Source organism: Indicator indicator, chromosome 24, assembly GCF_027791375.1.
Source record: "Indicator indicator isolate 239-I01 chromosome 24, UM_Iind_1.1, whole genome shotgun sequence".
NCBI classification, from domain to species: domain Eukaryota; kingdom Metazoa; phylum Chordata; class Aves; order Piciformes; family Indicatoridae; genus Indicator; species Indicator indicator.
Genome location: NC_072033.1, coordinates 6,503,793 through 6,515,893, shown reverse-complemented (window position 1 = coordinate 6,515,893; position 12,101 = coordinate 6,503,793). Strand labels below are relative to the sequence as shown.

The following is a 12,101-nucleotide window of genomic DNA, read 5'->3' as shown; positions in this document are numbered from 1 at the left end:
AGAGTGGCACAGCAAAAAAAAAAAAAAAAAAAAGTTTTGAATTAGAATTTCACAAAGATTTTAGCCTTAAGGAGACATGATCATGCCCATCTTTACTGATAGTTGAGATTAGACTAGACCTTGCATTGGAAAAAGAGGTAAGAACCACCCATATGAGAGCAATGACAATTTTACCCTCAGAAAAGCTCCATAAATCTTTTCAAAAAAATAAATCTAACCAAGGCCTAACCAAGTTCCCACAATTTTATTACATAAAGGCTTTTCTACAGCCATAGAAAAACATCTGCACCACAACAGCATTTTAATAGATAATGCTGGCAGAAAAGAATAAATGAAAGAACAAAAGCAAGTTAGAGCCATGCCTCTGCTAGTGATTCCTTCAAAATAGTTTGGAAATCTCCACATCTGAAGCACTTATTTGGTGGTCTGACCACCAAAAGTGAAACAGAAATTGTTGCCTACTTGAAGTCTACTGCCATGAACAGCTTGCCAAGCCCTGACCAGGCACAGCCAGCTCCCAGAAACCTACTGTCACTCGATTAAGTGGCACAGCTCAAATCCATTCCACTGCTACAGAAATCCAAATTTTGGTCTGTCTGGTCATTGCAGCACAAGGGCAACCCCTTGCTTTCAAGAGCAGAATGTATTTCCCATGCATTGCCATCTATTACAGTCAGAAACAAACCTCTTCAACTCCAGGCACTCCTTGGCTGCCCACTCAAGCCTTTCAGAATTCCTACCAGGAAACACAACTGGAATAACACACAAGGCCCTGCAGCAATTTCTTCCAGACCTTCTGGCCGTAACAAAACCAGGACGAAGCTCATGCTGAGTGTAACTACTGCTCTGTATTAGAAGGATGGTTTAAATTTGCTTGTATTAAAAACCTATACATTACAATGGAGGAAATGCTTGCCTGCAATTAGATACATCCTGTGTTAATGTACAGGTGAGTTTGTCTCAGTGCAAGCAAACCAGTTCCTGTGCAGAAAATGGCATAACTCATGTTAGCACAAGGACACCAGCAATGTCCTTCCACAGCCTGACAGAAAACCAGAGAGCAGTGCCAACACAAACACACAGCAGCAAAAGCTTCCCTACCCCCAACCTGGTGAAGTCTGCTGCATTGCCTAAGTCCAGGTTGCCTTAAATTAAAAACCCAACACCCTGCATTTAGTGATTCTATTTGTCTACAGAAGACTATGACAATGAAGCAAGACTATCTCTTCTGCCCAAGCTTGCTCAAAACATGCTAGCAAAGAGGCTGCTAAACTAAGGTAAATTCCTTTTAGATATCTGTCATTTATACCCAGAAACTTCTTAAACACCCAACTAAATTCCTAAGCGAAGCCATGGTTTAAGAGGCTGGCTTTTTTCCACGCTCATTACCAGGCAGTTCTGTTGTTTACAAAGCTCCAAGATATGCACATGGAGGTGCCTAGGCAATCAAAGAAGGTCACATAACCAAGCTGCCTGCACAATATGTCATTAAACACAGTCCTAACAGGGCGAGTGATGGTTTGTATGAAAGACCCAAGCACTCAGTTAGCATTAGAGCACATGAACTGCTGTGACACACTCTGCTATGCCACTCTACATTTCTCAGGTTACATTATTTCAGTAGATTTATTAAGAACTTAGTGTACCTTGAGCTCCATGTAAATGCTTATTAAGCAACTATTTTTATACAATACACTGGCTGTCTGTTCAAAACAAGTTCTCTTAAAAACACAGTTTTCTAAAGCAGAGCAGAACAGCTTCTCTGTTTAAAATGCTCCATTTCTCCCAGTCTCTCCTGGGGCTGACTGGCACAGGACAGGGTACAACCGTTACACCTACTGATGATGCAAGACCCTGAATGAAGGAATCTATTCAACTCTGCTTGCTCAACATTAACGCTGCATATTTCAAAGAAGGGGTGGATAGAAGAAAAAAATAAAACAACTAACCGATAAAACACCACTGAGAACTGGTTTTGTTCCTTGTCTTCCACCCTTTTTATATTTATGTCCTGTTTGAGCCTATGACACTTCCCATTCCCACAAAGTTATGCAGATATTTTGCAGTCCAAAACTGCACAGTATTAGTCCCATGTTAGTAGGAAAAGAAAACAGGGTAAGAAAGTTTAAAACAAGAATGACAGAATACCTATACTTCCTACAAAAGAATGACAGCAATTTTCAGTAGTAATTCACTTAAGTTTTCAGAAGTTGAACACATTCAAAGTAGTAAAGAACTCACATAAAAGAAAACAAGAGCGTCATTCCCAAAGTCAGTAACATATTCCTCCATCTTGCCAAACAAAAAAAAAAAAAAAAAGTAAATGTAATGAACAGAAACACAACTGCAGGAACACTACAGCAAAAAAAATGTGGAAATAGTTACAGGATAAGTTGTGCTAGTTAGTTCTAGACTACACCAGCTCCTCTCTATTAAGAAAAAGGATGCATCATAGACTTTCCCAGTATCAAGAGCAGGTATCATTTACACAGGACCCATGCCTGTGTTGGCTGGTCTGTAAATGCTACAATACTTCAAGACTCCGTTAAAAACCATTGTACAAACAAGATGGCACAGCAAATGGAATTTAGAAGAGGTTGAGAGGGATTATTCAAAGTGTGATGTGGAAAGAAAAAGAATAAAAGAGCTGACAATTAGAAGTTCCATAAAACTAACTTCACATTTCTCTCAAACTGAATTAATTTTACTTAGCGCTAACTGGACTTTTTTATTATTATTATTAAAAACACTGCATCTTCTTTAATCCATGACAGTTTGTGTAGATGATAAAGATGGATCTGAGTAACTCAGACTGCAAGTAATGTTCTTCCCACTTTTCCTAGCATATTTACTATCATACATGGCTTGATAATTAAGCTAACACATTTGAAATTGAAGTCACAGTCTTATTTAATATAAAATATAAGCTTAATTGAACTTAAATAATGTTAACAAAACTGATTTTTTCATTTGTACGAAAAAGACTAACATAAACAGAATTAAATTGGGAGGTAAGGGGATCACATGTAAATAAAGAAGCTTCTTTCACATTGGCAACTCAAAATGATGCAGTGACATTCAACAAATAGAATGAGACCCTTTAGTGCAGTAATCAAGGCCCTACTAGGGCAGAATGTTGGGCAACAAAAGGTTATCTATTCCTGCTGACCTCTGCTTTAGTCCAGGAAAGCACATGGATTTTTTTTTTCCAGGCAAGATTAGCATCACAAGAATTAACTAACCTCAAACCTTCTGTACCTTAAAATACACAGGCATAGAATAGTCATAATCCAACATGCAAATACTTATAGATGGCTACAGCACTGTACCCCTCCCCCAAAATCACCATCTTGGATGTATTAATAAACATAAAGGCCTTCACTAGTAACCCTTCACAGAAGTTCCCTTTCTCACCCTGCAAATAAATTTACATAGCAGGAAAACAGGTTCCCAGTGCTGTAAATGGGTTGGGTGCATATTTAGGGAACTAGGGACAAAAGTCAGGAAAAAAAAGTAAGTAGGAAAAGTATACTGGATAAAGCACACATGTGACAATACTGCTCTCAGTGTCATCTTTACATAGTAACACATAATATCCTTCTGTCTGGTTACCCTTCTCCAAATACACCATCCCTACCATTAGCTCCCACAGATTTCTTGAAGGTGTGAGAAGGAAGATAAAAATGACAGCAATTTTCAAGCCTGTGTTCACAGTCCATTTGACAGAACTTGCACCTCCCCAGCTTCCTTACATAGTCAGCCTGTCTCCTGTTCTGGATACTGTAAATGTCCCCTAATTAAAGGAAAAATACCAGTGCAAAGTAACTAAAGCTGCAGTAGATATGTCACCTTTGCTGTGTAGAGAAGGCCATGGAGAGCTCAACTCTAAGAGTTACAGTACTTTACCCACTTTACTCTTTCCCCTTCATAACATACGTTTTCAGAACTTTAACAGATCTGTATGATCGTTCCGTACTAGCAGGAGATTTCAGGATCACTGCACTAACTTCACAAAAAGCATTTTCAGTCCTGTAAGACACCACAGACATTGCTGGTATTTGGCTACACTGCTAGCAGCTTCTATCCAGTCCAACCACAAACTGGAGATGAGACATCACAAGATTACTAGCCCTGGAATATCTCAGACTCTGCAAGTCGAGGGCCTTAAGCACGCTGCTCCCTAGTCTAAAAGCTTCCAATTAATCTTCTCAAAATCGGTTCTGAAGTGACAAACACAAAGATTTTGTTTCATAACGCAGCCAAACCCTAATAAACCAGATGACGGTTTCCCCCTAGCCTTTGAGCGTCTCCTATCAGAGACAACTTTTCCCCGACTTTGAAGTCCGGAGCTCAGCCGGTATTCCGGCCAACAGCCTCAGAGATGGGGGCCCGGGACTCTCGCACCCTGCCGGGGGTCCGACGTGACAGAAAACAACATCGGGGGCCAGTAACACCACCTCCCGCCCCCGCCGCACCGGGCGGGCGGGGGATCCGTGCCCCGGTCCCAGCAATGTCCTTCTGTCAGCCTCCCAGGCCAGGGAGGGGCCGCGGCTCACAGTTCAGAGGAAGAGTTCCGCGGCCAGGCCGGGCTGTGCCGCGCCGTGCCGGGCCGGGCCGACTCACCCAGCGCCACCTGGCAGGCTCTCCGCAGCTGTCCGTGCGGCGGCCGCTTCGCCTCCTTCTCGGCCAGGATCTTCTCCAGGGCCCGTGACACAAACATGCTCTTGGTGCGGGCATCCTGCTCGCGGGCTGGGGGCTGCATGGCGGGGCGGCCCCGCCGACAGGCAGGGAAGGGATCGCCGGGGCCGGCGCTCAGAGCCCGCGGCCGTCACCGCAACCCCACCATCCGGAAAAGACGCGCCTCTCTCAGCGGCCGCCACCGCGCCACCGCCACGGCGCCGCCATATTGGCCCCGTCACGTGACGCGGGCTGCTCCTGCCCGCCGCGGTGACCTCCGACCCTCCGCTCTACCGGCAGTGGCGGAGGCGGTGCTTGCCGTGCGGCCGCTTTCCCGAGCCGGGCGGTGACAGCAGGGGCTGCACCCACCCAGTCCTTTGAAGAAACGGGCCGTTGTTCTGTCACTGCGCGTTCCGGCGGGCAAACCCCGACTAACTTCCGTGCTGTAACGCAAAACGCTGCGGTGGGAATTGGTCGGTGGCACTTCAGGCAGGAATTTCAGTATCAATAAGAACTGCAAGTACAGTCACTGCTGCAATTGTACTAATTAAGTTACAATCACCGAAAGGGATGTCCCGTTAATGTAACACTCATATCTATAATGCTTCTAATCAAAGCACATCACATTTGCGTTATTAGTGCTGCCAAGAGACACTGGTGAGAACGTCCACGTGTCAAATACCCTAAGCTGTACATTAGAGTTACAAACGATTTCATTGCAGTGCCCAGAAACTGAGTCTCCTCTTACAACCTTATGCCCAATTGCATATTCTCCCTTTACCTTTTGGCCTGTATGGTAGGGTACCTTATACCCCAAGTCATACTGTAGCCTTGCTAAAAGCCTTTATAACTTTTGGAAATAATCTGTCATTTACTCAATCTTGACACCCTGCACCATAACCCATAATGGGACACAATCACCTCTTCTGTGGCGTTCCACAAAAGGCTTAATCAAACTAAGATGACTACATCTTACTGAGAATACAGGGGCACATTAGATTGTCTAGACTGTAATTTTATTTACTTATTTCCCAAGCAGCAGGACTCCAATTCTAATTCTTTAAAATGTCATTAATGGATCCTTACTGTCAAACTGTTGACAGTTGCAATTTTCATCCTAGAAATCACTGACAAAAGGCTCCAACACCAAACATCTGTGCAAAGCATTAGTTTAGTATCATTTAATGGGGAAAATGGACAGGTGCTCTGCTGTCCAGAGGTCTATGTGGACTGGTTCACACAGAGCTGAGGACTCCACTTGTATGGAAAAATACAAGTTACAGCATGGGAAATCAGAAATTACAACAAAGCCCAATAAGAAGCAGGGAAGGACCCTTGTCTGGAAACAATTGTTGAGATTTGTCAGTATCTGAAGACTTGGGTTTTCTTTGGAGATCAGCAGTTCAGGTACAGGTGAGTTGTGAGTGTGATTTCATTGCTCATCATTACAGCACAATTTATCAGGATGCAACTGCCTCAAAAATCTGCTAATTATATCTGTTCCCTTGACAATAATAGTATGATCTGCCTCTTCTGCTACCAGAAAACGTACCATGTAATTAAGGTAAGACATTGTTGGAAGGTTAAAGTCCTTCTGAATGTTTGTCAGCTGAAGCTGCCATAAGGCATTGAGTAACACACGTGCAGAATGAATCACTACTCCAAGTACAAGTCACAGTAATACGAGGCAGGGAAAGCCTTCAATAGATCATTTAGTCCATCTCCAAGCACAAAGGCAGAACGTGGTCTCTTCATGAAAAGCTCTAACAGAGGAGATTCACCAGCTTTTCACTTAGTTGCCTCCAATGTTTCACTAACTATCCAATTAGGAAATTCTTCCTAATATCTGGTCTGAATGTTAGCTGCTATTCATTAGCAGATGGAAGGACTCCATTATCATGCTGATGGGAATATGAGAAAAATAGAGGCAAATAATGGAGAAATCTGTGTATTAAATGTTTTTTTTTTAAGAAACGAAGACATTTCCTGATTGTGACTAGAGTTATGTTTTTGTTTTCTATTGAAAGTGTCTTATGGTCTTATTCTTCTGATATTTTCTTTAACTTTCTGGTCTCCCATACAAAAGGCATTCATTCCTGTAAACAAATATATGTCTGATTTCAGTCTTCTTGTAGCCTCAGTGACATAACTGTTTTTATATTCAAAGCAGATTTCATCCTCAAGCTTTATATATTCATCTCATTGCACAGTATGTAATACATGCTCCTTTTGTAGCTACTAACTCCATTAAATATTTAGAGATTTCAGAATGCTGAAGTAGCCCATATTTTTCCCTGGTGCTATCCTGGCAGGATTCACTATGCTACTATTTTGTAATAGCATCAGCTGTGTAATTATTTTATATATTCACTATTTATTTTCAAAGTATATTACACATCTAAGTTTTGGTCTAGTATTTTGTATCTCATTTTCCATGAGATATTTTATAATATCCTTTGTGTTTGTGAACATCTTCAGGCTTTAGGCCCTATTTGTATATCTTTGTATTCCTCTGATCGCTTAAACATGACATTTCTGAGTAAATCACTTTGGATAGCAAGTGGTTAAGAGATGGTTTATGTGCCAGATGGATGAATTAATTTGCATTAAAGACTAAAATACAGATAGTATTATGGGGTTTAATTGCAGTTTTCAAAACCTTGTTCCAAAAAGCCAAAGTCTGAAAAATAGACTTTTCAGGTTAATGCTGATTCAGTGTGTCTCTAGGAGGGAATTAGGAAAGTGCCTTGCCATGCATCTCATGACTCAGCTGCTTCCTTTAAATTCTACTCCCATCTCCACTCCATCTATACTGCAGGCTTTCAAATCCTCTCCACAGAGCTCACTGAGTCTTACTGACCAGGCAACATCTAATAAAATTAAATAATTTGCTCTGTTCTGAAGGGCAATAAATTCAGTATAAACCTCAAGAGCCTCATTACTGACAAAAAAAAAAAAAGTGACAAAAAGCAACAATATAAAATTTCTTCTGGACAGTTGAATTTATCAAAACCAAACTAAGAAAAGGCTTAGTATGTCTCCCTAATAATGCTTGTCTATTTGAAAGGGAGTGATGGAGAAACAGCACACACAAAGGACAGAACAGGATCACTGGTTACAGAATTAGGTACTGGCATTGAGAGCTCAAAAGTCAGAGGACAAACTGATTGTACCTGGACTTGAGTAATTTCATTTCAGTGCTGAAATCTACAGTCTTGGTATAAGTAAGAATATGCCTTGAAGAACATGATGGCCACGGTAGAAGGGAAGATTTGGCTGATGTAGGTTAACCAGTCAGACTTGGTGAAAAACATTTGTGTCCTGTGAATCAAGATGAGATGCAGATGGACCTTGAGAATGACAAAAAATATGTCCTTTACAGAAACTGAAATAAGGGCTTTTCCTCCTTTTTCTTTTCCAGTTTTCAGTTTCCCAGGCCGATCCAGTGGCTTAAGGAATTGCCAGCAGCTTGGTGTATCTGTGTTTAATGTCTCTAGTCAAGGACTTTTACCCAAAGGTCAAAATATACTTTGATCACAATAACTTGAGATGCTGCAGCATGTCCATCTCACTACAAGTGCAATGATACCAATTCTTGTCTGTCAGTTGGCAGTAAACGGCACTGACAGGCTTGACTTCATGTAGGGAGGGAAAGGTTAATATGAGAGGCAGTGAATGTCAGGATAGTTTATTTCCAGGCCAGCAGCATTAAATTGATATCCTGGAGTTCAAATTTCAGCAGTGGGACTCAACATACCACCCTGAGTTGTTTCTCCTGGCTGAAGTGATCTGCTGTTTTTATCAAAATGCAAAGTTCTAATCATGTTGGAACTGCCTGTTCTCTGGTGTTATATATGTGACAGCAGTACTTCCAACATATTTTTCCAGGAAAGGAGCTAAACCCATCAACAATTTATTGGATGCTGTGTAGCCTAAGACTAGATTTTATGAGAATTCCCAGACAAGAGACCTTTCTGAAATGCATCAGTGCAAGTAGCCAGATCACTCTCAGGACACCTCCTCAATAAAACTTTTCAGTTGCTCTTCTCATTTATCCTGGAGCTAGTGCTTTGGGATGTAGATTGGTCCCTCCCACCTGAGCACAGTTTTACTCAGATGCTTCTGTCTCAACAAAACCAATCCAGTTCCACTAAGGAAGCCTGCTATCTGTGTGCAGACAGTGGCAAAATAGGGTTAGACATTAATTTTGGATTCTGTCTCAAGTGCTTGTCTTTGGAGCCTTTGTTTTCAGATGTCATATTTATCTTACCTAAATGCAGAAACTCAGTGACTGAAGGCTCTAAATCCAAATGCTGGTTCAAACCAGTACAGATTCCTCAGTTTAGTGCTAAATGATAGGTGGGATGAAGAGAGGTACTCTTGGGTGAAGTACAGGTTTGGGTTCTCATTTTGTTTCCTAGGTTTTATCATACCTAACATTCATGGAAATAATGATAGAATATTTAAAAACTTATTTTAATTTCATAATAAAATAATTTAAAAATTAATCTAAAAAATCTAATGATGAGGAAAGAATGGAGTAGTCTAAGTGTTCTCATTCAGTTGGTGAAACTCAAACAACACAGCATTGTATTGCAAAACAATGAAATGGACCAAATGGATGTAAATAGTGATAAACAACATCACAACGGAAGGAAAACTAATAATTTAAGACATTTTGATTACTTTACATAGTTTGCTATTATTCTTTAAAATACTTTGTTAGTTTTGCCCACAAACTTTTGCTCTGTGCTGAAATTATTTAACAGGAATATGAAATCCAAGACAAATTAATAAACTGACATTTTAAGTGAGTGGAATTTAGCAAACCTGAATTCCACAAGCTGTTGGAATCCAGATGATACTTGGCTGATCACAGGGCCAAATCTGTACAGGAAGTTCTCTGGTAGTATAAACATATCAAGATACTATGGGGGTAATTCCAGCAGTGATATTAATGGTGAAGGTCTGATGCAATGAGCCTGCTAAGTTTGCCCAAACAGCTTAGAGATATGGCTCCATGACATGAGGAATCTATTATCTTCCTCCCTGATAAATTCACACCCATGTGGTACCAGCAAAGCATTCCCTGGATGAACCACTAGAACTGCTTTGCTGGCAATTCTCTCTAGCTGCCAGCAAAGTACATTTTTGTCTTTATAATGCTAACCACAAGAAGAAATTTTGCCAACATTGTACTTAATCTGACTCCTTTTTAGGCATAGACCTAAACTATTTAACAACAAGACTGCTGTATAACATCTTTGCCGACCTACCCATTGTAAATCACATTGAATTCAGTGGACTTTGGATTTACAGCAGTATGTGTCAGAGTCAACTTTAGCCCAAGAAGGTCCATTTTGAGCTTTCTTATAATTGCCATATCTCCTCAAAGACTCATGGATTACTCTCCAGATGTTTTCTAGACTCCATTAATTTGAATATTTTAATTTTCTTGTAAAGGAACTGGTGCAGATCATCAACGGAGGTAACACACAGACATAGATATAGTTTGGTATCCCTTGTGTGGGTTTGTTCATCGCCACTATCCACAGTAGAGAGCAGGCATATTCCTCTAAAATTGAGTTGCTGACTGCTGGAAAGACAAGCTCTGCAGCCAGCTGTGTAGTGTATACAAGGTTCTGCTTAATGCTCTGTGGGAACCCAGTGCTTGGTTTGTTGCACTGACAGAGCACAGCTCCACATGCTTGTATTTTTAGACGCACATTTTCCAGATATGCTCACAGTCAGAAATGTGACAGCAAAACGAATCCCCCAAGAACTGCAAACATTTGCTGCTGCTCTCTATACATCTGATTCTTCTGCTCTCTATACATCTGATTCTTCTTCCACATGCATGAGCGTAAATCGAGGGCAATTCTGCTGCCACCAATGAAATTACAGTGATGCAGAAGTGACAGAACTAAGAGACAAATAAGGCCCTGAATCTTTTTTTGAGGGACACTGACTTAGTTACTGAGACAAAAAAAGCTGTAATTACTGTCAGCAGCATTGCAGAACTAATTAAGTGGCAGAAGCTCTTCATGTATTGTCAGCCAAATTATCAGTTCTGTTATGGCAGAAGCAAAATGGATACAGGTTAGTTTTTAGGAAATGGACTGAAGAGACAGTTTTACAGTTTTTTTGTGCACACATGACAGGGATCGCATGGAAGGAACTCCCACCCACAACCCTGAACCACTCTCATTTCTGTTTTATTGAAATACAGCCCTCATCCTCTTTGTTTCTTTCTCTTTTTCACAGAAATGTGAGCACTTTTAACATACAAGCACATTCCTTGATAAGCTGGCTGAAGTGGCATTAGCATGCAATTGGATACAGAGGCCAAGGATACTTGAATTATTTGCACCAAACTAGTGAGTTTGGTACTAGATCAATGACTGCCTGAGTATACATGAAAGACAATGTTGAAAAGGTGAAGAATAGTCCTTTTAAAAATCTGTAATTCAAAAGAAAGTGCAACTGTATGGCTGCAGCCTTACATGCAAAAAAGGTTAGGCTGTGTATCATTCTGAGGTGATCTCTTCTCTCACTGGGTAATATTCTGGGCACACATAGAGACAATTAATTCCCACTAAACATTTTCCATGCTCACTTAATGTAAGGACAACAGCTGCAGAAAGATGGGTCAGTTCTGGGTGGGACCTTGTTGGGGTGTCAGAAATTTAAGACTGTGAGCTCACACAGCCAGATTGCTACTGCATAAAAAATGGTGTCTGCATGCCACATTGGCCTTTCAAAAGGCTCAGATCTCTCTCCTCATCCCTGTTATTTGAAGCATCACTTATTGCTAAAGAAATTAATTCTTGCTCAGATATTGAGATAGTTGTACTTTGCACAACTGGAATCCATGGTTGCCTCTAGTTTTCTGGGCCATATCATGTCTTTCAAAACAGTTCATGCTGCAACAAGTCAGCAGGACTAATCCAAAAGTCAGGTGGAGAGTACGTTGCAGATGACAGTTAACCAGGCAAATTAAGTGAGTCAATACACTCTATTAATCTACGATCAGGTGTTGACAGGTAGCCACATAAATGGAAGGCCACAACTCAGAGGCCACAAAGAGAAATAATTTAGTTTTATTTGCACAAAACACTTGGAACTCTTCCATTTTCACACTGGGACTACTATGCATTTTGTTGGAGAAGGCATTGCTTGACATAGCTAATAGATGTTCCCCTGCAGCTGCTTGACAAAAAGTGCTTCAACAGAGACAATTCAGTGGTACAGGGAGGGCGCTGTCTGCACCTTTACAAATAATGCTACCAAAATGCAAAGAAACAAAAGCTATGAAATGAGAATAAAATCCATTCAACATTGTGACAAGGCAGCAATCCACAGCTTGGCCTGATTCTCTGTTTTTCCCCCTCACAAGTGTAGCATCATGAAAACTATGCTTCATA

The 12,101-nt window shown here is 41.0% G+C and overlaps 1 protein-coding gene across 1 annotated transcript in view; it reads right to left on the bottom strand.

Annotated features, from left to right (window-relative positions):
- ARFGEF2 (ADP ribosylation factor guanine nucleotide exchange factor 2) overlaps window positions 1–4,762 on the bottom strand; it is a 34,156-nt gene extending 29,394 nt beyond the window's left edge. The window contains exon 1 of the mRNA XM_054391943.1: window positions 4,624–4,762. Within this exon, the coding sequence (XP_054247918.1) occupies window positions 4,624–4,762 (139 nt within the window). The remainder of the gene's footprint in view (window positions 1–4,623) is intronic.
- Window positions 4,763–12,101: the final 7,339 nt, after the last annotated feature.